General features: G+C 31.8%; 5 protein-coding genes and 1 long non-coding RNA gene across 14 annotated transcripts in view; 3 read left to right on the top strand and 3 right to left on the bottom strand.

Annotated features, from left to right (window-relative positions):
* Positions 1-2,636, top strand: part of LOC105459523 (sphingomyelin phosphodiesterase) — a 68,026-nt gene extending 65,390 nt beyond the window's left edge. For all 5 annotated transcript variants that reach the window (XM_011705636.1, XM_011705637.1, XM_011705635.1 and 2 more), the window contains one exon: positions 1,751-2,636. In XM_011705636.1, coding sequence (XP_011703938.1) covers positions 1,751-1,820 — 70 coding nt within the window. In that variant the 3' untranslated portion in view covers positions 1,821-2,636. The remainder of the gene's footprint in view (positions 1-1,750) is intronic.
* On the bottom strand, positions 1,854-3,328 carry LOC105459524. The gene is made up of 2 exons (XR_975690.1): positions 2,815-3,328; positions 1,854-2,031 (listed from the first exon to the last, which is right to left on the bottom strand). It is a non-coding gene; the product is annotated as an uncharacterized LOC105459524 (long non-coding RNA).
* A 99-nt stretch (positions 3,329-3,427) lies between these two features.
* On the top strand, positions 3,428-4,869 carry LOC105459525 (15 kDa selenoprotein). The gene is made up of 4 exons (XM_011705641.1): positions 3,428-3,913; positions 4,182-4,300; positions 4,392-4,513; positions 4,614-4,869. The coding sequence occupies exons 1-4, from the start codon at positions 3,869-3,871 to the stop codon at positions 4,793-4,795; spliced, it is 468 nt and encodes a 155-aa protein (XP_011703943.1). The 5' UTR covers positions 3,428-3,868; the 3' UTR covers positions 4,796-4,869.
* On the bottom strand, positions 4,816-11,203 carry LOC105459526 (zinc finger protein on ecdysone puffs). 3 transcript variants are annotated; one of them, XM_011705644.1, is made up of 10 exons: positions 11,076-11,203; positions 10,084-10,408; positions 9,842-9,988; positions 8,594-8,823; positions 7,698-8,001; positions 7,465-7,623; positions 7,133-7,373; positions 6,857-7,051; positions 6,534-6,718; positions 4,816-6,448 (listed from the first exon to the last, which is right to left on the bottom strand). In XM_011705644.1, exons 2-10 carry the CDS (start codon positions 10,393-10,395, stop codon positions 5,966-5,968), a joined length of 2,256 nt encoding a protein of 751 aa, XP_011703946.1. In that variant the 5' UTR covers positions 10,396-10,408; positions 11,076-11,203; the 3' UTR covers positions 4,816-5,965. The 3 variants fall into 3 exon arrangements, with proteins under 3 accessions (XP_011703946.1, XP_011703944.1, XP_011703945.1); XM_011705642.1 differs by lacking the exon at positions 11,076-11,203 and adding an exon at positions 10,721-11,065; XM_011705643.1 differs by lacking the exon at positions 11,076-11,203 and adding an exon at positions 10,721-11,065 and having other exon boundaries at positions 9,842-9,985.
* Positions 11,204-12,001: 798 nt separating this feature from the next.
* Positions 12,002-16,804, top strand: LOC105459518 (kidney mitochondrial carrier protein 1). 2 transcript variants are annotated; one of them, XM_011705631.1, is made up of 8 exons: positions 12,002-12,160; positions 12,343-12,428; positions 12,542-12,689; positions 12,983-13,262; positions 13,576-13,694; positions 15,584-15,644; positions 15,853-15,942; positions 16,075-16,804. In XM_011705631.1, the coding sequence occupies exons 2-8, from the start codon at positions 12,356-12,358 to the stop codon at positions 16,189-16,191; spliced, it is 888 nt and encodes a 295-aa protein (XP_011703933.1). In that variant the 5' UTR covers positions 12,002-12,160; positions 12,343-12,355; the 3' UTR covers positions 16,192-16,804. The 2 variants fall into 2 exon arrangements, with proteins under 2 accessions (XP_011703933.1, XP_011703932.1); XM_011705630.1 differs by having other exon boundaries at positions 12,002-12,230.
* Positions 16,805-17,196: 392 nt separating this feature from the next.
* On the bottom strand, positions 17,197-24,544 carry LOC105459517 (protein FAN). 2 transcript variants are annotated; one of them, XM_011705629.1, is made up of 17 exons: positions 24,091-24,544; positions 23,261-23,494; positions 22,918-23,110; positions 22,653-22,838; positions 22,445-22,516; positions 22,315-22,348; positions 22,140-22,230; positions 21,906-22,068; positions 21,383-21,537; positions 20,921-21,099; positions 20,476-20,607; positions 20,140-20,346; positions 19,775-20,048; positions 19,124-19,354; positions 18,856-18,944; positions 18,251-18,502; positions 17,197-18,068 (listed from the first exon to the last, which is right to left on the bottom strand). In XM_011705629.1, the coding sequence occupies exons 1-17, from the start codon at positions 24,222-24,224 to the stop codon at positions 17,971-17,973; spliced, it is 2,724 nt and encodes a 907-aa protein (XP_011703931.1). In that variant the 5' UTR covers positions 24,225-24,544; the 3' UTR covers positions 17,197-17,970. The 2 variants fall into 2 exon arrangements, with proteins under 2 accessions (XP_011703931.1, XP_011703930.1); XM_011705628.1 differs by having other exon boundaries at positions 22,140-22,348; positions 24,091-24,541.
* Between the last annotated feature and the right edge of the window lie 179 nt (positions 24,545-24,723).

Genomic DNA, 24,723 nt, shown 5'->3' with positions numbered 1-24,723 from the left:
AAGCGATAAATTTTGAGACGAAGAGGGAAATTTGCTCAGTAATATATGTATTTAGCAAGTTGTATGTAAGTTTATATTTCGTTCAACAGCTTAAAAGGCCTAACAAGCAAATCGATCAACCGCATTTAGTAGCACCGAGATATGATATTGCTTTATCTAAAATGCATATGTATCGCACTCGAAAGAGTTATTTTTTCTATAATTGATTTAACATACGACGCATCATGTAACATTTGCATGAGAGATTGAAAAAACTAATTTCTTCAAGTGAAAAGTGTGATAAAAAAGAAAAATATTCAATTATTTTCTTGTGTTTCAGAGCTTTCTTCGCGAAACGTATCGCGTCGTAATTCAACCATGTTTTTATGCAAGCTCCTTCGAGTGTCGACCATATCAAAAAAAGAAAATAAATAGAAAAAATTCATAATTATGAGATATCACGTTACGTTATTTCAATTGCATATCTTATTAACTGAAACGTTATAGATACGCATTATATTTTCCTCTAACATGACAATTTTTCACAAAACAACCATTATCACGTTACGATTTCAATCTCATGCCATATTTACTGTGAAACGTTGTATACACATGTTATAAATATATTTTTCCCTAACATGACAATTTTTCCAATAAACCAACCAATATATAGAGATGGTGTTGGGATTGTTCGATCTACTGTAAATACCTTTTAATCACTTGAATTAATTTCAGCATCACGCAGAATCGCGCATAACGAATATTAACGAAACGTGCAAAAATACTTTCCTCCCTTCAATCCCGTCCCATGGCGTTTCTTTGTCTCTTGTCGAAAACGTTAATTAATTCGTCTATTATTGTACATATCTAGAAACGTAGTAATCTTATTTGGTGGTGGAGAGTAACAACAGATGGTTGACATTTTTGTCTTCTACACTGTGCACTATTGTAAGTAGCATGCGATTATGTGTATATAAATTATAAATAAATTTTACACTCTGCATGTTATACCAGCCGCATAATTTCCAAGATAGCAATCGTTTGCAAAAAAATACATGCTGTACGCGTTTTAACATTTTCGATCTATTTAATATTGAATTAAACGATTTGGTGATTTATCTTCCGCGTGTAAATAAACTACCTTCAGTAATTACATTACAGATTCTGCCTATTCGCAAGCTTGAAATTTGTTTTAAATTAATTAACTGATTAATCTTCACTACTAGCAACGTTGTTGTCCGTGAGAGCGGGCTAGTTGCTAGCACTACTGCTATTATAGTTAATATAAGCCGATACTGAGTAATCTCAATAACAAAAGTGTGTACACAAAATAAGCGTCGTTGTTAAAATTAAATATTTTTATGCGACTGGTACAAATGTTGCTTTTTTAGTTACCAAGTTATTGTTGTGTCAAATATATCAACTTATTTGTAATGCCTATTAGTTGTTTCACCCGATAGATCAATATTTATATGAGCCGCAGTAATTTGCACTATCTTTCACTTGTATCACAATTATTTCGAATAAGCGTACAAAATTTAAAATTTTGAACGTTTGATTCTTGCATTCTAAAAAACTTGCAAATGCAAAAAGAGTTTTATTGTGTATACAATAAGAGTTATCATTTATTTTCATTTAATAAAAAAAAGAATAATTTCCGATGTTTCTCATTAAATGCATTGATTTTTCCCATTTTTATTAAACTTGGCGGCTAAATAATAGGTAAACGTATAATGAACGCCATTGTAATCGAAAATTCTTCTATTTACAGAATGTCCGTGGTTATGGCCATCCCTAGGTTCGCGTACAATTTACCAAAGTACGTCCTAGGACTGGGTTAAAACAAGAAAACGGACCCCAAGTGCAAATACGTGAAACTCAATTTGTGATGTTAAATTATTAAAAATACTCACGATGTCGTCGCGCTCAAAACGCGGATTTCAACGCCTCCTCCCCTGTTAACGATCGACAATTATGTTCGTCGAAAAAAATTGAACATTTTGTCCGATTCGCAATCATTTTAATCTAACTTCTTTAATCTTGAAAAGAACTCTGGAAGAAAATATTAAAATAGATCATTTCTACAATCGAAGACGCTTTTAATAATCAAATCTCACGTTTACCGCTACATATTTTTGTTTATACAAGATAATTATATCTTGTATGTACACGTTATTCACGTATACAAATTAATTTACGGATCGGCCGTATTTGACGCTAAACGTGGGGTATGATTACGTAGGACTGCGTAATCCGCGACAGAACTTGGAGCATCATTAAGAGAATTATGAGCGCAAATTTACAAATCAAAACGCGCGAATATTCTCAATGCTTCTAATGTTTCGATATCGTACAGTGCATTACTGAAATAGACTAACGAAGAGAGATGCTGGAGATATAAAGTCATTTTCAAACTCAGCAAACACAATTTACCGATGGAGACATAAATAAAAAAAAATTTTTAAATAGAGAAAAAAAGGATAATGGCTTAATTCTGGACGTTCTGCGAAATGGACAAGCATATCAATGATACAATATCCTGTATTGCAGAGAAATCACACGGCGAATTCAATTGTGTATATAAAGGAACAGTTTTATTTATTCATAAATGTGTTTTCGCCGACATTGTTGTTTTGTATTAAATAGATTTTGATACACCCAGTCTTTTTATTCCGTTTCTCTTCCTCGATATTTCCGTATAGTTTTTAATTAGAAGAAAACAGGATTTATATTCTGTTATTTTTTTAATCATTCGAATTTAATAATAATACACGATTCGATTATTATAAAGGGGACGCACATCACAAAACATATATATAAATCAATTGCACTTACCACTTTAATTATCTCAAGCTGTATAATCCGCGTCGTCAGTAGGACTCCTTCGACTCACGAAAATGCGGATAACGATCGCGCGGTATATTTTGCGCGACGTTCCCTGCAGCCGATAGTTATAATGCAAAATTAACGCCTAGTTAAACGAATTAACAATCCGAAAATAACACTCGAGCACGCGTAAATTCCGCGAGATGCGAATGCAACCGGCACTCCGTTACTTTAATTATTATAAATTACACATGATCTGCGCGCGCGTTCCGTCACATATTAAATCGCGCGAAGAAAAAATCGAAAACCATATCTAATGTATTGAAAATATCCGTGGCTGCATAGTTGAAGCCAGTTCAAGGTGCGCGTTTTAATTCTCACATTTGGGACATTCGGGTGGCACGTACGCTGTCGCGTCCTTCTGTCCTTGTTTACGTCTATGAATAAGGAGAGTAGAATCAGCCGCGGTAGCGCCTTACAGCGTGCTACCCGAACTGTGTATAACCTCTCGCGTGACCGGCGTGACTGCTTTCCGAACTGTGTGTATAACTTTGTTGATCCGAACGTGCCTATAGAGGCGCTGATATTAAACGTATCCCTAACCCTCCTAACCTCAAAAAAAAAAATCATAGTTGTATTCATCATAGACGTGTAATCGAAAGGGAGAGAATTCTCATAAATTCGAGTAAAGATCGATCAAGACACTAAGCTATAAAAAATTGTCATAATTGCTCATTAATAAAGTGCAGTGAGAGGTTGAATAGCGTAGTGGTTATCTTTTAAAGGAGGACAATGTCAAGGGAACAAACTTAAAGCCGGGCTGTAATTCTGTTCTGTCGGTTTTGCATCGGTTAATGAAAATTTCAATGACAGTATTCATTTGTCCTTAAGAAAAAAGAATTTTATAGTTTGCAAGAACTAAACTTATTGTACAAGGTGTGCTTTGTGTCTCAAAGGAAACAGATAGTCAAAAGCGAGAAATATTTAACAAGATCCCCTATAAAGGACGAAAATTGCAATAAAATATTGGTATTCAGTTAATTTAAACATACGTGGCAACAGAATGAATCACTTATCATACACGGTTTTATTTTTGTTTATTGTTGGGGTAAGTAACAGAGATGTAATTATTTAATTTAATTCTCACTCCTGATTTTAATGAAATTAGGCTCATTCGATGAGTTTTTACATGAATAAAATCAGAACGAAAAATATGACTCTATAACAAACTGACGTATATTCAAATTTTTTTTCAAAGTCTCGTTTTTTTCATCTATTTAAAAGTGGCAACATAATTACATGTGTACAACATTTAATCTAAAGATCAAAACACTGCGATATTCGTCAAAGTCATTGACAAACAATTAATTTTACAGATGGACATTACCGTCGCAGAGTTTTCGGCGGACGATTGCAAGATGCTAGGATTCAATAAAGCCAACGTGCTCTGCTCGACTTGCGAACATTTTGCCAAGTCTGATTTAGAAAAAATTTAGTACGTAAAAATCCATTCTGTCAGATATGTTCATTGCGAGTCTCCCACGAGTGTATCGTATATAAATCTCCCTTTACTTTCTAATTTTCAGTGCTACATGTAAGGAATGTTGTCTAAAAGATAACGATTACGACTTGTCCGGATCGAAACGCTATCCCAAAGCCGTCCTTGAAGTGTGCACATGCAAGTTTGGGCAGTATCCGCAAATACAAGGTATCCGTTCGATCAGATACTTCTGATAAAAATCAAGAACCAATTGATGCGATGTGGACGACACAAAATATCAATTGATGAAATAATACATTTCTTTTAGCCTTTATCAAAAGCGATCGACCGAAAAAATACAAGAACCTCAGTATAAAATACGTAAGAGGTTTAGACCCAATCATTAAGTTGTACGATGCGGAAAATAAGATTGAAGATGTACTCGATATACACAAGTGGGATACAGACTCCGTAGATGAATTTCTGTCGACTCATCTTTCCAAGGATTAATAAAATTAGGAGATATTGCATTATACATGATTGTTTCTATTGAATTCTTAATAAACTGTCCATTTAATATATTACACATACAGTACATATGTGTGATTACGACTTATCTTCTAATGTCATATGTGTTTATATCGCCTAACACATTTCTATCCAATTATCACTCCCAACATACACATTCGTTTGTAACAGTTCAAATGTTGATTTCATATTGGGTTTAAATTTTTTTTAATTTATAGCATATTTTTAAAATAGATACAAAAAGATCCTTCATCAGAATGTCCTATCCTTGTATAAAGAGAATGCACAATTAATTAGTCTCGTCGTACATAGAAACGCTATTTCTTTTATTATGAAAACGATCACGACACTCACGCATGCGATTAAAGTAAAATACAAAATTGAAAATCTATAATAACATCACTTTCAGCATTCTTTTAGATACGTAAATGTTACAGTGAAAAATTATTCTCAGTAAAAGAATTCGAATGTTGAAGAATAATGAGAACTCGTTTATCCTCGTTTAGGAACATAATGAGATTACAAATTTTTATAGCCTTTTACCATATCGATAAATGATGTAAGAATATATCCTTATGGGACTATACGGAGAACAAAGAGACAATTATCTAATTCGACATTATATTATTTCGATTACATATATCATCGTTTTGGATGTGTGCTTAGATTTCGATCGAGACTTCCTTGCTTACAATTCAAATAACTTACTGTTTCTGGATATCGTATACACATTCAATTTCCCCTAATCAAATTCGCAATTACGTGTAATATCCAATAATTTTTCATCATTTATATAGCGTCAACAATGATGTTAAAGTATGAAAAAAGTTACCATATCTATAATTAAAAGTCCATTTATACAAAAAAAGAATCTGATCTGCGCACACATTCTCTTCTAGGTGAAATAGGTCGTTTATAATTAAGAACTTGTAATTAAAAACTTACTACTATGTTCACATGTAATGCTAATATAATGTGCAATATTAATATTAATATCACACGCTTCAATGATAAAAACGTGTTCTATCCGTTACAACTTCTGAATCTGAATACGAAACACGCAATTGAATTTTCCTTATATCAACGTTATCCTTCAAACGCTATTCGCGTTTACTTTCATATTTCCGTAAATCGCGGGATGTGTTATTTACCTTATCGCCGGGATCTCCTGGCACGCGGACCACCGCGACCGCGTGTGAATCCGCGGCCTCTAGGCGACTTCACTTGAGGACTACGATTTCGTTCTATCTTCGGCGTAGATTTCTCGGGTTCTTTTTCGTCTGCCTCGTCGATCAGATTACCCATCTCGACATCGTTGTCATTATCCATATCCGTCCACACATCATCGACTGCCATTTTTATATCCTGCGTGATTGCGTCGTTTCCCGCGGTGGTCTCCTTCGCGTCCTCCTCCGCCTCGCGATTCTCCTCCTCCTCCGATTCGGCTGCATCGGCTTCCAACGGATCATATTTTTCCTCACCATCCGATCTTTTCGGTGCCACATGCGCGCTACTGTCAGCACTATTCTCTTGCTGCTCCTTCGGCTTGTCATTATTTTCACTTTCATCGTGACTGATCTTGCGACGTTTCCACTGTGTATCGCATTCCTCCTTAACTTCGACTTTTTTCTCATTCTATAAACATAATGCAAGAATTTTGATATATATTGAAAATAAACTCTTTTTGCGGCAATATTTTTTATAGGATATAATCGCTTACGTCAGTTTGTTCAGTTTCTTTCGTCTCTGCAGCTGACGCGGTCGACGTTAACGATTTTACTTCCGCTACAAAGTTCCGATAGTGCGTGATGCTGCGCAGATGAGCGTTCATATCCTCAGCCAAGAGCATAAACCTTCGACAACGCTCGCAGTAAAATCCTTGAACCTCCTTGACCATTGATTTACCTGAGCATATACAAGTTCTTGTAAAGATAGCATATTCGTGCAAAAAAAAAACGTGCAAGTATTGTTTTTTTTTTTACTTCATGTAAATTAAGCAACAATAAAATTATAACTAATTTTCCAATCTCATATAATCCATACCAATAAAGATCTGATTTTGACGGCAATATTTGTAAGATGGTATCTTGAATTTCTTCTCAGTTATATTTTCTACAATATCCGTGATGTATTCTTGTTCGCCTGAATCCTCTTCCTTTTCGTTTTTCACGTCATGACAAACATCTTTCTCCTCGTCTTCTGCGGTGCGAACCTCAGCTTCTCCCTTTGCCAGTTTTTCTATAAACACAGTTTCCCAATTAAAAGTTCTTTTCAAAATTGACTCGAAAACATTTTCTCTCAAGCTTTTCTCTTCCTTACCTTTCTTCTTATTTTTCCGTTGCTCCTCGCATTGAACGGCATTCTTCATGTGAGCCGGTGTTAAACAGTGCTCATCGTATTCTATGCGAGACGGAAATTCTTTTAAACACGGGAAGCATCGGGGATGCAAGAATGTTTTCAATTGTTGATGCTTCTCGCCTTTCCTGTGTGTAGATAAGGTTCCGTAAAAATTCAGATCGCACATCGTACAATATTCTCTCACATTAAAATCTACAGAGACCTGCAATCAAGAGACGATAAATTAATACAAATATTCTTACCATCAAATCTGTATGTGTATTCGATTCTTTTCTAAGAGACATGACTCTTACTTTTTTGCCGCGTCGTTTAGAGTTGTTCAGGCTAAGCTCTCGCTGCTCCTCAGCAACTCGCAGCTCGTGTCTCATCAGATCGACTTTCAATTTGTACGACTCGTCCAATTTTTCCATCATCAGCTGATGCGCACGTCCGCGTAGGTGATTCTCGAAGGACTATGAAAAAATATAAAAATTAACTAATACTCGGTGATTACGCAGATTTTGTTAGCCTTGTCGATGATACATACAAATCCATCCCACATATGCTTATTGCAAATGTGACAAAACATATGGTTCATCGGAACTTCGGCGTAACGACTTTCGGCGTGTCTAGCCTCCGATTTCTTGCCAGTCGTTTTCGTGTTCTCTTTCTCAGTTTTTTCAGATCCATCTTTTGTCTCTTTCGACGAAGAATCTTCCGCAGCAGACTTGTCCACCTTTTTCTCGCTATCTTCCGTACTTTCACTGTCCATCTTTTCAACTTTTATATCTTCCGTGTTTTTCTCATCCTTCCAATCGCGCTTCTTATCCTCGGATTCATCTGTATCATTGCTGTTCATCACAAATAATCCAAGATAAAACTTTGTCCCAAGAAAAGTTTTGCAATCGATTTGAAAAACAGAGTTGAGCATATTAAATTTATTATGAAACTTTAATTTCCGATGACGAAAATTATGTAATTTTGCAAGTGACAGTATTTTATATCATGATTCATATAAAATCCCGTTTGCGAATAAAAAAAAGTTATATCGATATTTTTGTATAGAAGTATATAGGAAGACGTAATTCATACATCTTATTAGAATCTAGGATAATATATTATCGCCGATTGGAACACGATACATCAAAATGCGTTTTGATGAATGTATAGGGAAGAAAAGCAACAGTAAAATTTTAGCACTCTGGTCAATGTCCATGAAATATTAGTTGAATCGCATTATAGGATAAACATATAAAAAGAAAGAGATATAGATAAGAGAGAAATTTTTTGATTGATATTACAAAACATATACAGCTAATATTAAGAAACGCATATAAAACACATGTATATGTATGTATATGTATTTAGGCAAATAGTTCGGAGAGACTGAGACTTACTGAAATTTGAAGAAACTATACCAATCACAGGTAATCGGGAGCTTACCTTTTCGGAACAGGCGGTTCTGCTTTTTCGCTATCAGAGGTCTTAACATCCTGCTGTTCCTTTTTGGCAGTCTGATTTTGTTTAGAGGCAGGAATTGGTTTAGAAGATTTATCGTTGCGATGTTGTATTTGGTTTCCGTTCATACGTTGACTGCCAGACTGGGGTGCACGAGATTGTTGTGCGGATGGGCCACGTCGCCCAGCGGGGCCATCTCGGGCTCGATTGCCCATCTAGTTAAGTAGTAGATGGTCAAACGACCAAAAAGCATCATGAGAAGTATCTGATGTAATTGTGATTCTTCTCAAATCGAGACACTGGTTCTAGAAACCACTTGGGATTTGAGGCAGAGAACAATTCTACAGTTCGATAAATGGAAGCAGGACGGAGCCGGTGAAATACCGAAGCTCTTTCTTCCATTTCCACATTCCCAAGTATGGAAGGAAAGGGGGAAAACTGTAGAGTGCATCCCGATTTCGAGTTGAAAACGCATCGTGTATATACAGGTACGATCGCAACGATCATAAGATACGATCATAATTATAAAAAGTAGACGTAATTTTTTTGCTACTAAAAATACTTGAGTAAAACTCGGTGAAATGCTAATGAACGTGAAGAAGAAGTTAAATCAAGTGAAAAAACGCAACTCGTGTACATAAGTGGTAGTAGTAGTTTTGAATAAAGTGCAACCACGTTGATTTTAATATCACACTAGTGGACAGAAGCCCTCTCTCTCTCTCTCTTTCTCTCTCTCTCTCTCTCCCTCTCCCTCTCTCTCTCTCTCTGGTTATACAGATTGTAATGTGAAGCAAATGTTAAATGCGGTCCTGCAAAAACCTTCAGTGAACTTCCAGTAGTAAATTGAGATTTACAGTCTGAAATCAACACACGTTTTTCAACAGTGCTCTTTTAATGAAATATTTTTATGGACGATACTTAGAAGCCGTTTCAGACAAAGCTGATCCATCAACAAGAATTATTTATATCTTATTGTGATTTCGCCGGCCGTGTCTAATCGAGTGAAGCGATATATCCTATTTAATCGATCGGTTCTCAAGAAGGGGAATTTATAAATGTTCGAAATAGTTAAAGACAGTTATGTCCATGTGTGGACTACAGATTGTCATTTTATAACTCCTGTTTACGATGCAGAAGAAGATCGTAAGCAAGTGTTAAAAGAATTGTTTCAAAGGATTACCTTGGTTTTCGTGAGAAAGAGAAGGCGTCGCGTATTCTATCGAAATCGCTTACCTTATTGTACGGCTGAGGACGTTGGTTCTTCATGGGATGTCGCGCCGGTCGATCGTTAAACCGTCCGGAGGAATAGTTCTGTTGGTTGGGATAATTCGGTCCTGGCCCTGAATAATTATTTCCCAGACTCATGAGAGATGGCACCTGCTTCAAAAATCAGACGAGTTAAAAAGTGAGTATAGAGAGGCATGAAAAACAGCGGGCATTACCGTAGCGGGTGTAGCGGAAACGATTTCTCATACCTGGGGCTGCGCCTCTTGTTGACTGCGAAGTAGATTCGTAAGAAGATTGCTGGCGATTGCTAGCTGCGCCTGCGGCGATGCCAGGGAGAGGTTGTTGTTGGGTGTAGGAAGGATGCCTCTGCCGGGCATCATGCCGCCCTCCCAGGGATTCATTCCGCCCATACCGCCGCTCCCGCTCATTCCTCCGCCCATGTTACTTCCCATGCCGCTGTTATTGCCAACTCGGTTACCGCCGCCTCCTCCGCTGCCGCCCCGATTGAAATTCCCTCGATTCCCGAAGGTATCTCTCTTCACTCCTCGATTGAATGACATTGTGCTCCTAATGCTGGCCAACATTTGAAAACAATTAATCTTGGATGCCATCCTTGTAAAAGCAAATCTGTGCGGGATATCCCGGTTTTTAGTTTTAGAAGAATTTAGTCTTTATTTGATTTAGTTTCTCTTTTCTTTCTTTTCTCTCTTTTAAATAACAATAATTATTTACAATAATTATTTATGGAAATCTACAATATATTAGAGCTCAAAATATCTTAAATTCTAATTATAAATATATACTCTACGTGCACATCTTGTTTACATAATACAAAATTGCATTAACAGGGAAGGAATCTAAAACGGAGCAAAATGATACATGTACCGGTATGTATGTGGATGTATGTGCGTGTGTAAAAACGAACGATTAAACGGAGCTCGTATCATTAAAAATCAGCATCGTGTAGCAAGTAGAAAGAATCCCGTGAATAATTTGAGAAACGTAATAACGGAGATAAGTAACACGGAGATAAGTAATACTATTATACTACTTTGCTCCAAGCAACGTCCGCGAAACGACGTGGCGGACAACAAACGCCTGACCGGAGCGTCCGAAACTCACGATTTCCGCGTACCCGATCCTCGCACCCGTGAAGTAATCGTTAAACGAGCTCCGATTTATCATGATTCGCGACACCGGAGCTCGTGGCGTCACGGCAAAAGTTTCGAGTCTGACTTACCGAAGCGGCGACGCTAAGCGTGATATGGAGAAAAGCTGACGGGAAGGATCGGCAACGATGAGCGAACGAAACGAAACGCAAATGAATGCAATGGACGATCGCAAATGGCGGAGATACCGTGGACTATGAAATAGAGAAGATCATCGTGCTATGAAAACATGACACCCTTTGCCTGTTACCAGAGAGAAGCGTGAGCAGCGTGAGAGAGGCCACGCCGGGTTTTTGGGTGGAACCGGCGATCTCCCCCGTACACTAGCGCCCCACGTCCACGTTTTCAAAAAAGGAACTACGTACCACGTCTATCTTATAACATTATGTCGATCAAATCATAGTATTAGAACGTGGTTCGTGTCCGTGCTAATCGTGTATTATACATTATGCCACATTCTTCTTTCTTTTTCTTTCTATTTCTCGCTTCATATTCCATAAACTTCATATTACATAAATTATAATTATATATATTTTTTAAACTAAAGATTTTAATACAATTATATTGTATATGATATAATATTATATCCAGGGATCGGTCGTATTTATAATATTATTATTTAAAATATGTATTTTAAATAAAAAAAAGTAAAAGAATTATTTAGTATTTATTATTCTAAAACTTCTTTTAATCTAATTCTTATTTAATATTTTAAATACGTTTTTGAAAATATATTTTATATTTCTCATTTTAAATAAGTTGTATAAATTTTTTACTGGCTCCTGCGATATTTTATTTTAAATAATTAATTATAAGTTTCTAAAATTAATATTTTATATTTATATATCCCTGGACTGTTTCTATTTCACCGACGAGATACTCTTTAAATAATTATCATATCGAGCACGACACGCACCACTAAATTGTATACCCACGGTGCAGAAAACTGCAGAAAACTGAATGTTGCTATGTTGTTTTCATCCATTTCTTCAGGGGGCGTTAGTGCGGGCACGAGAGCATTTTGAGGTTACATGCCGTCATGTCCTCTCTCTCAGGTTTTTTTTCTGATTTTTGTAAATTCGTTTGCACGTGAATTCTCCATAGAGGACGAAATGATATAAAATTAAAACTAGCCTGAGATATACGTTATGTACTAGTATGTTACCATCTCTCCATTGCACAAATTATTCACTTAAACGTTAATATATATGAGAAGAAAGAAAAAAGTAAAATATCTTTTTCTTTTATGTCGGTTATTTTTCTAAAACTTAACGATTTATGTTATCCGTATTAGTAAGCCTATCACATTTACATTGCCGTCTTTGCCCTCTTAAATAGACCAAAGCTGGTGATGGGAGAAAGAAATTGGAAAGATTGGAGACCTTTCGTTTACGGAGGTTTAGCTTCGATTGTCGCGGAGCTGTGTAAGTAAATGAAAAATAATTCTTATATTGTTGTCTGAAAAAATATTTTGGATTAGTATCAGTACATGCACACGTACTGTAATAAAAAGTGATTTGCATTTCTTTCCCTCCAGGTACTTTTCCTTTAGATACGACTAAAACACGTTTGCAAGTACAAGGCCAGAAGTATGACAAAAAGCTCGCACGTTTAAGATATTCTGGCATGACCGATGCGCTATTACAAATATCTAAACAAGAAGGAATAAAAGGTTTATATTCTGGGTAAGTGTTTAACTATAAGAAATAATATTGTTGTTTAATATTAAAGTTTGCTTTAGTTTTTATTATCAATTGTTATTAAATTATATATTTTTTTAAATATGACAGTCAAAGCTATATATTTCATTCGAATACGTAGAAATATCAAATGAATGAATTTTTGTCTTTATTCGATCTTTTATCTTTTAAAAGTTAAAAATTTTAATATTATTAATACAATTTTGCAATTACTTTTGAAATCTTAAATGTATTGCAAGCTTTTTAAATGAATTTCACTTGTTATATTGTTTATATAGGATTAGTTCTGCGATTTTAAGACAAGCAACATATGGAACTATAAAATTTGGATCTTATTATTCACTCAAAAAGGCTGCAATTGATGCCTGGGCAACGGGGGATTTAGTCACAATAAACATTGTTTGTGCAGCATTAGCTGGAGCTGTATCAAGCGCAATTGCCAATCCCACTGATGTAATAAAAGTTCGTATGCAAGCCACCGGCAATGAAACAAATGTGTCGCTATTTACTTGCTTTCAAGATGTATATCAACATGAAGGTATTCGCGGACTTTGGAGGGTAATATAAATAATTTTAATATGTTGTCATACTATGTATGTACATACATACGTGTGCATATATGCTGTTTTAAAAATCATATCTTGAGATAAAAATCGAATATTATAGATATTAGAAACATACAAATTTATTCTTGATATTAATTGATGCAAGAAGTCGCAATATTTATAGTAAAGAAATACTTTAGTTTGAAAGAATTATTATTTTGATTATTTGTTTACCACACTAGCTAGATTTAATAATTTTTGAGCCCGCACACACACTTTTATATTCTAATATAAATATTTATATAAAGAATGATTTCTTTATACAGGGTGTTGGACCGACTGCTCAAAGAGCGGCTGTTATTGCGGCTGTAGAATTACCTATATATGACTATACCAAGAGTAAATGTATGAGTGTATTGGGAAATAGCGTTAGTAATCATTTTGTGTAAGTTTTTTGTCACTAAACTAAATTTATTATTTATGTAGATGTAAAATCTACGTAAATATTTAAAATATATTTACTGATAATGGTGAACTATTTTTAAATTTATAGTAACTATAATAATATACTTTTTAACGAAGAAAAACTTATTTACAGAAATGAAAGATTCATTACCAATGTTGTTTAAGTTCGATATTTATTAATATACATTAATATATATGTTATTTATTACACTATTAATTATCAGAATCAATTAACCCTTATCCGGACAGCTGAAAGGCTTATTCCTTTTAAAGTATTGGTAATTTGCAATATAAAAAATACGATTTTATTTTAAAATTTGAGACAGGATTAATAATTGTGAGCTGCTATTATACATATACATGTGTATAAAACTCTGATTAGTTACATATAATCATTTAACTATAAGATAATATATTGCATATTAAAATAGAACAAAGTTTCTGGTCAATTTATGTAACATTTTTTGAACATAGTTTGCGATGTGAGAAATTAAATATGAATCTAAAGAAGAAAAACGTAATTATTATGAGCAATATTTATAAAATATGAAAAATAAAAAAGTATTGGAAATAAGATGGAAAGAAAAGAAAAAATATTTGAGAATTTTTATAAAAAAATCTTGTAATAATTAATTTTTATTCTAAAACATGTGCTCCACAAGAGTATGTATTAGAGTTATGTATTTTTTATTAAGTGTGGATTTCTGTCGATATTTTAGCAACAATTTATATCATACATAAATATGATACATTTCGTTTTAGCTTATCTATACATTCTAACATACCTTACAATCTTTGACAACTAAACTTTAAATTTTTTTTTGTGTATTAGTTCACAGTTGCTTAAAATAGTGTTAATCACTCGTAAAGCTTATGTAGAGGTGTGTTTTATATATTGCACTTATATTTAAACGACATACATTTTAATTTATTTATTATTATATATATCTTAAAAATATAAATGTTAATTTTTAATGTTAATAATCTCTTGAATTGTCAGTATCAATTAAGTGAAGTGGTTAAAATGCACTTGGAACAGAGCAATAACTGAATTCCGCTTGCAATGTAGTTGTCAAGAAATTTTTTTTATATTAATATTGAAATAATTAATATCACAAATATCTCTGTTTTAATATAGAAATTAATCCCATTTTGAAATAACTGACACTTTAATTTCAATACAATTTTTAGTATCTGCGATTAAAAAAATAATTGCGCGATTTTCGAAGTATTCCATGTGTTGCACATTATCGCAAGAAAGGAGTAAAACTCTCCTAAAATTGAAATTTTATTTCCAGGTCCTTTGACATTGTCACGCGTATGGGCACATGCGATAGACGGATTTTGAGATGACCAGAGAGGCTTGACACGGAAGCTGTGTTCAGCACTCTGTGTTTAGTTCAAGAATCGTTAAGACAATCGTCCAGATGATTATAAATGTTAAACTATTAAATCTTGCAAAGATCTTTTGATTAGCATTTATGCATTTTAGGCTTTGGAAAGATTTTTTCTAAAATACTACTTATCCATCGTATAACTTTCTAATTTTTTTACTATAAAAAAAATCCCATTTTATATACTTCTGTTCGTGTTTGGAAACGTACTTCTGCTCTATTAAAATATCGACCATCATCGCACAGACATGGTATTATGCATTCTTAACTTTCTATAATGCCTGGATAAGGGTTAATTTTGCTTTATAATATAAAATTTGACATTGCAAAATCTTAAAATAAATCAAATATTATTACTAAAGCAAATTACAAATAATAATTAAAAATCATAATTTAAAAATATTTTTAATTAACTTAAGTTACAACTTATAAGTATATTAAAGTGAATGTATTTAATTGTAATTATATGTTTTAGATCTAGTTTTGTAGCTAGTATGGGAAGTGCTGTTGCTTCAACGCCTATAGACGTAATTCGCGTAAGTAGATTATTTTATATTTGTGCAATATTGGGTGCGGTCAAAGTTTCACTACAAATGCTTCCAAGTACAATGTTTGATTGACAAATCAGAAGAAAAAATTTTATTAATTGATCAATCAAAGAATACTTTAAAACATTTGTAGCATTAAGTTGATCATAATTAATATTTTTTCTTTAAATATCTTCTTTAAATATTCTTCTTTTAGACCCGATTGATGAATCAAAGGAGAATGTGTATAGCTGATACCAAGCCTTCATCATATATTTACAGTGGCAGTATAGATTGCTTGCTTCAGGTAGATAAGTTTTATTTATTCAAGATATTTTTCATGTTTCAAATACCTATATTTATTTTTAAGACATCACGTACATTATACATCTCGTCTATACATATCTATTTTTAAGAAAAATAATTTTTTTCCATATAGACAATTAAAAATGAAGGAGTTCTAGCTCTGTACAAAGGCTTTATCCCGACGTTGTTCAGAATGGGACCGTGGAATATTATATTTTTTATTACCTATGAGCAGTTAAAACAATTATGATGCATCGTTATTATATTGAATATTTAAATTCTTCCACCACGATAAGGTCTGGAAATATGTTTTAATACGTATAAACAACATTACATTATGTATTTAATATTATTATCTGATAATCTTAACTGTATACAATTTGTTGATTGTGAAAGTGACTGTTAATTAGTTACCTTAATGCGATATAAAATAAGTAACACTTAGTGTAGATAAACAAATGAGACACAGCACTTTTCAAGATTAATGTAATTGTAGAAATAGATATAAGAAAAAGAAAGTAATCGGAAAAGTTCAAGAGCTTCCCAAAGTACAAGCTTCCACAAATTATTTTAGATTTCATAGAGTTACACATTTAATACACTATTTTAAAACGTTCATATGTCATATTCATACATTTTTACGTATGTTATTTCAATTATCTTAAAATTTTGACACATAAATTCGATTCCGTATAGAAAGTTCATGTTAAGTAAATTAGTAATGAACATTCTACAAAGTTTTTTAAAATACTATGTGTAGAAATAAATGTTTAAGGTACTTGTTTTGATTTATCGCAACATTTTGTACAATACTAGTCATTGTTATTTACATGAATATAAAAATGGATTATTTTACTTCAGTATTTTACATAGCATTTATTGTCATATTTCTGGCATACGCGCTAGTCACTTACAGAGATTCTTATAAAATTATTATAAGATATTGTGAGTTAAAATTAATTTGGTTTTGTGAATAATACATATATATTGATATTGTATAATTCAAAATAGCCAATTTAATCAATCTTAATTTTTTTTTTACACAACAGTTATACAAAATAATTTATTCTGTGTACGGATGTAACTATCTTCATTTCTTATTCTCTGAAATAAGTATATATTGATGTGTATGTGCGTGAAAGTTACATGCAAAATAGGTATTACTTTAAATTAAGAATGATATACATAGCATACAAATTTGTGTGTATGTGTGTGTACAGTAAATTGCGCACGCGTATACACACACGCACACATATACACAAATTTTTATACTGTGTATAGCGGTCCTAATTTAAAGTAACACCTATTTTGCATATATTTACGATTTGATGATTCTGTATTAAATACAATGATATTACAATAGCTTATCATAATACGAAGTTATTAATTTTTTTGTGAAGATGGGAAGACTAATGCATAGGTAAGGAATATTTTGCAACAGGAAAGTGGAATGTAACATTACATATCACTATATGTATACAATATATTATATAAATTACATAAAAATTTTAACCTTACAATTAGTGTAAAAATTTATATTCCTTCAAAAGAATATTACAGATCTGATACATTTAGTTATATTTTTTTACATTCAATATAAAAGAAGTATATATTTATATAAGAAACGCAAATATATCTTTATGCGAAAAGAAAAAAAAAACTTCAGAAGTTATAAAGTTATCAAATTTACAAAAAGGAATTTTTTCTGTTCCTTTTAACTGTACACATATTTTAACAATTCAAAGGTGTTTATAATATATATTAAGAATCTAATACGAGGTAACTTAGAATAAGAATCAAAGAATTTTACGATCCTAAAATACTATATTATAGATATTTTTACAAGCACCATGTTTTTAAATTTTTTAACATTTTTTTTCAGTTCATTATAAATATGTTATTTTATGTTATATACAGTTCTAGTATCTCATGTATAATAAGTAATAAAAATATTATGTTCTATTCTCTCTATATTCTGTTTACATAAAATTCTTCTTATATATTGATAATTATTATTTGTAATACTGTGTCAGTGATTATGACATTCCCATACGATGACTCTTCTATCTTTTCCGCCAGTTATCATCAAATTACTATCAGTGACTACAGCTAAGGCGCAAAGCGGTCCTAAAAAGATGTATGTTATAATTATCAATAATTGTATGTATAAATTCTATAACAAAATATGAAAAGAAAATATAGTTAATACAAAATAAATAATATATCGAAATTTTCTACTAAATAACTATAAATAACAAATTATTTTAAGTAAATATATCATATTATATAACAGTACGCAACAAATTTACCATCATGACAATGTTTTTGCGGGATGAATACAGCCCCCTGATGATTCCATACATTAAGATTCCCGTCGTTATCACCTATCAGCAAGAACGTGCCCATCCACGTTAACGTCAATGGTTCACTTTCTAAACTGACGGAATATATCTGTGTACTTGTTCGAACATCAATTATATTCAATATTTTGTCTTCTGCACATGATATCACGCTGCTGCATTGTTTATCGAACGTTACTGCATTTACTTTGCATGTGTGACCTTTAGACAACAAACAACAACAGATATTAATAGTATTTTTATTTCATGTTTTAACTAAAAAATATTTTTAATTATAAAGTATAATTAAAAAGCAATAAGAATTGAAAAATTTGAAAAATGATGTACATCAGCACAAACATAGTAAACATTATTTTTTCGTTATACAGATATTTATAAAAATAATAAATTTCTCATAGGAATAATAGATACATTTCTAGTCTAACTATTAAATATGTAAAGCTTATGTAACTCTCGTCTTGCAATTTTTTGTTCATCTGCATAAAATTATAATTATTTAACATGTTATTTTTAACAATTTTAAGAATAGCTTAAAGATAAAGGAAAATATTTACCTTTAATAGTAGATTGTAAATTGTAATTATTCATACTCCATAAACACAATTCGCCATCTTCTGTACCAGATACCAACATGGTGTCGTCTCTATAATTAATACAAGAATTTATTCAATTTACAGATACAACACAATATACAGAAATAAATATACTGTACATATTATAAGCGGAAATTAATTTTTTTATTTAAGAGGTAAAGTTCTTAACTTTCATGTGTATCCCCCCCCCCCCCTTTTGTATTATAACATAATTTAAACGATATCCTACCTCGATATATTAATACAAGTTACTTTGGAGTCATGATCTAGTTGCGCGATAAAACATTCCGCAGGTTTAATTTTTGATCCAGAAGTGTATCCATGCCAAACTTTTGCAGTGCAATCCCAGGAGCCAGATATAATCACTTGATGAGTGGAACTCCATGCTAAACACGATACAGCGTCTTCATGTCCTTGCAGCACATCAATTACTCTGCCAAATTCGATATCATAGAATATCCTTAAAAAAATATACAGTATGGTTAAAAGTTTGCAAAGCTATATGCATTTCGTACATATAGAAGAATGTATATAATTTTAAATTCGAATTATGTAAGATTTATACAGGGTATTTCATTTTAACTTTTACATCAAAATATTTTAAAAAATATAAAAGATACGGAAAAATGAAAAATTATTATTGTTTTTTGAAAATTATTTTTACCATTATTTGTTCCCCTTCAGACCGTACAATTTTTGTCTGCAACATTTTTCCGTATCTTATATATACTTGTCGAGATATATTCGATGCGAAAATAAAAATGAGACATCCTGTATATTAAATATTCTATATCAAATCCACAAAAATGATTATATACGATTCATATATAAAAGAAACGTATTGTAATTGTGTATAGAATTTGATAATTATTATATTTACAAGGTATTGTCCCACGATCCTGCTACAAGAATGTTACGTTGCGATAACGTATAATATGAGATACAAGATGATAGTGACAACGGAGACAAGGTAACACTACGTGTCAGTTTCTTTTCGCTTATGTTATACAATTTTAGCATTCCATCTTGACCTACTGATATAATTTCGTTACTTGTTGTGTTTTTTCGTATAATACTGGTGACGCAATCTTTATGTGCTTGAAACGTTACTAATTCAGTAAAAGTAATTGATTTTTCTTTTACACATGCACTGCCTGAAAAATTGAAAATTAATATTACGTTATATCCATATACAGGCGCATTTGTATCAACAGCAAGAAAAAAAAAGTATGTAAGATACAACACCTGAAGTTATTGATTCTGGCGAAGTCAATAATGTTTCGCTGTATAATAAATTTGGAGCTGATGTCAAACGTTTGGGATGAGGTAGAGTAAAGACTTGTTTTGGTATCTGACCAAACTCCATTATTTGCACTTCGAGACCATGTCTGTCATTTATATCTCGTATAGTATCTAAATCTACTGCTCCTTCATAACACAAATGGAAGAATACTGCAGAAACGAAAGCAAAAATACATTGTAGACATTTTTGAAAACAATCATACTAATATATTTTGTATATTTTGACAATGTTTTAATTTTACTGTGTATCGTAAAAATATATAAAAGTCGTATTGTCACCATTGTCAGCCTTGTCAGCTTCAACTCCTCTTTGTTTATATCCAAAAATTAAGTCGATCCAATGATGAAGATTTTGAGAAACGTAATCACTTTCTAAAGCATTTCTCAATTGTTGTACAAAATCGGCTGGTCCTAAAATATACCAGTGAAATATTAATTTTTTTATTTTGAATATCAAATATTCGTAACATTACATGTATAATGACAATCATATAATTATTTAATTATATAAATGTTGTTATCCTGTCTTAAAATTGCCGAACATAAATAACAATGTAGAATAATTGGCTCTATAAGTGTTTATCACAAGAAATATTTCAAGAATATTAATAGTGAATACAGTATTTCCTAATAGAGTTTTATCTAACTTGAAGAATATGAATAATAACGATTATTCGTAATATAAGCGATTAACAATAATTAGAATTAAAGCATCTCTCATTACCTTTTGCCCAAGGAGGTAGTTGTACATCGCCTATTTTCGTACCATCGTGTCGATAACCAAAGTCGATACCATAATTATTCACTAGAAAGTCACCGCCATTGCTCACATCATAAAACTCCGGTATTAGTTCTTTAAAGTCAGACATGTTCACCAAAACATTTTTCCACACGTCGGCTATACTGTTAGGTGTTTTTGTTGGTAAAAGTGAAACATAAAATTGTTTCTGCACATTTGATAGAGTATTTATATATTTTTTACAATAATTGAAGCATTTCTTATTATTTCTGCCTCTTTTCTTATGAAATAAATATGTAATCCACTTGTTCTTTAAATTATAGTTTTACTAGCATAATAAAAATCTTTTTTTTCCTCATGTGTGTAAAAATGTGCATTGTTATTATTTCGTTAATGTTTTAAAACAAATAAATCAAAAAGAATTAAATGGAAAAGTATGATATATACCTGTTGAACATTCTATCTGGATGATCAAATCTTCCATTTTGAAGACAGAGCATATACTGAGGGTATTTCCGTACTAAGTAAAATAGTACAAAACCTGGTGCACTATAATGAGAACCATATAAAAACTTCGGATCAGACATTTCCGAATATCGTTCCTACAATAATACAAATATATGAAAGAGATATTGGTCCTCTTTTTATGTTTCATTTGTTTAAAAAAACAATAATATAACTAAAGCACTAAATCACTAAAGAACTAAAATTGCATGAAAAAATTACTAAACATAACAATGTTGATAGAAACAATGTTCATAGAAAATAATAGATTTATTCAAATTCAAGAAGCGCTTGTTAAAGAGCATTGAGAAAAGAGCTAACATAAAAAAATTTTTAAGACGTTCCAAACTTGTATATGTTATAAATATTTAATGAGAATCCCTAATATATATATATATATATATATATATATATATATATATATGTGTGTGTGTGTGTGTGTGTGTGTGTGTGTGTGTATACATACTTTTAGCCTCTCTAGACGAGTAAGATTTAATGCGCCGATAGGTTTAGAAAGATCTCTATAAACATTAATATCATTTAAATTTAATGTCACAGAAGTATAGTCTTGTATAATCCAAGGCAACACTGGATATTGTGTCAAATCATGGAATGTTCTATCTGCCAAACTGAAACAATATGGTATATAAATTTCACACAATTTTTGAATAATAATCAACTTTAAAACCCTAATAATTACCTATTTACATATAAAATATAATCATAATTCGATAAATATCCATTTTGCCATCTTATTGTCATTTGATTTTGTGGTACAATCTCAAGGGAAACTGTCGATTGTTTAAGTAAATTTTCATATAGCTTGTCTCTGCCGTCTTGATTTTGAAACGATAAAAATAAATGTTCGATCTTACTATCAATTTGTCTCGTCCACTTAATTTCCAGACCCTGCAAATGGATTATTAATGAAACTTCTCTTTATAATGAGATTTTATTAAAATACAAGATTGCATGATAGAGCATTAGATTATAAAATATATTTACCACTTGTCGTAACAAAAATCTTCTTTTTATAACATTCCGTATATCTTTCAGTTGGATCTTAAGGACAGGATGCTAAAAATCAAACAGTGCTATAATTATAATATACAACTCTCTTCTCTCCTCACGCTTCTTTATTAAAAAAAAAAAAAAGATTTCTAACAAAATTCTGCTTATATGTAGCATCATATAAATGAAACTAAATAATTACCTGATCCATATTATTATAAGGTTGAAAGTAGAGTCTCGAATTGGTCAACAATACTCTGCCTGGATTTATTACGAGCGGTAATACTTTATTTGCTTGTGTCTCCGAGACCACTTGTTCGTACAGATCTTCAAGCCATGATGTATCAAAAGATACACGTGACTGTCTGGAGTGTACAATAGCCATAATCTTAAAAGCATCATTACGATGACATTAATGATGTTTACTATAACTCTTTGGAAATGCCTAATGAATAAAAAAAATTTACCATAGCATTTTGTTCTACAGTTACTAAACTCGCTGCTCTCTGCAACTGTAGGATCTGCGAAAGGCAATCTTCGATTTTTGCATAATTGAAACAGAAGTGAAACACAGTATTTTGATGTATAAATCTGTATGGTGCTAGTATATTCTTCTCCAGCATTTCCACATGTTGCTTACATTCTATTGAGAGCATATTGCTGTAACAAAGTCAAACATACACATAAATTAACAATTGTAATAATATCAAAATATAAGGATTATATAAAAGTTAATCTACTTTCCATTCTCTCTGTTCTATGTATATCTCTTTGTCCTGCATTTTTAGTTGTATCCAAAATATATCTTACCTTACTATATCATTGTTCAATGTACATTGCTCGATCAATGTAGTTTCTTTAAGTTGAATCTTAATTAATGGCTGGTTAATATCCTTATTTACAAACACTAAAGATTTGGAGCATAATTTCAATCTCCCATCCATCCACTTTTTATCCTCAGAAAATGGAGCATCTAGTCTTCTCATCTGAACACTGTAATCTTCAAAAAATATTTCCCCTGGTTCCAAAAGAAGCATTGTAAATCTGTAAATAGATGTTTGAAAAAACAAATCTTATTTTTCTTATATTTTGAAAGTAAAAGCGTATTTGTTTGATTCTTTTCTCTTATATAAAGTAAGATTAAAAAGTTAAAATAATTATTCAACGTTATAAAAAGAATAATAAACTAGTGATTTAAAAAATATTTTATTAACAGATTTAAAACATTGTCAAACAATGTTTTAAAACTAAGAAATGTGAAATGTATATAAGATCAGTACTCCAAATTTATCAAATTATATATGTTTATAATGCACGGATTTAAAATAATTTTCTATTCATGTTGTGAAATGTATAGATCAGATTCCAAATTTATCAAATTATACATATACGTTATATAGAATTATATACGTTTATATTGCACAGATTTAGAATAATTTTCTATTTACGTTCATATTATTCACTCACAAAATTCTTAACCTAAAAGGTAAAAAGATAACTGAACGATAAAAACTATTAACATGCTATAATTCTACAATTTGTTTTCAGTTTTTTACAATAGAAAAGTTATAAATTTTAATAGTTCGAGAACATTTTTCTAATAATTTTATTTATAGAAAATTCGTTAATGCTCTACAAACCTTTCCTTCTCCATCGTTGAATTAGTAAACAATACATATATTACAATAATTAATATATAATAAATCACCGGTAGGCACAATAAAGGAAATAAATGATGAAATTTTATTAGTATACTTATAAAGTGCATACACATGTAAACAACTAATTCAATTTTTAAACATCATTCACAACAACTTTAACGGTTGATGACAGTTCGTCAAGTTCGCTACACTCCCAGGGTGTGTTCGGATTCCCATCCGAGTGCTTCTTAAAGTATTATTTTATCCTTGTTTAACATTCAGTAAACACAAGGAAAAAACACTTGAGTGACACTTGAATGAGAATCCGATTAATCCGAACGCACCCATAAATGATAACCTAAATATCACGCATGCTCGTCAGGGTGCATCCCATGGCAGAGATTTTTCACATGTTATATAAATATAATTCGAGTCTCCGCTAAGTAAGGTTTGAATCTTTGCTAAGTGGGGTTTGAGTCTCCGCTAAGTGGGGTTTAAATACGCGCGCGCTATAAGTGTAGCGAGAGAATATAAATTGAAAAATGAAAATTCAATAATTCTCCGCTAAAATGTGGTTCGAGTCTCTGCTAAGTTGGGTTTGAATCTTCGCTAAGTGGGGTTTGAGTCTCCGCT

The sequence above is a fragment of the Wasmannia auropunctata genome, unplaced genomic scaffold, assembly GCF_000956235.1.
Source record: "Wasmannia auropunctata unplaced genomic scaffold, wasmannia.A_1.0 LD334186.1, whole genome shotgun sequence".
Lineage (NCBI taxonomy): Eukaryota > Metazoa > Arthropoda > Insecta > Hymenoptera > Formicidae > Wasmannia > Wasmannia auropunctata.
Note: the sequence above shows the minus strand (reverse complement) of the source record. Positions and strands in the feature narration are given on the sequence as shown.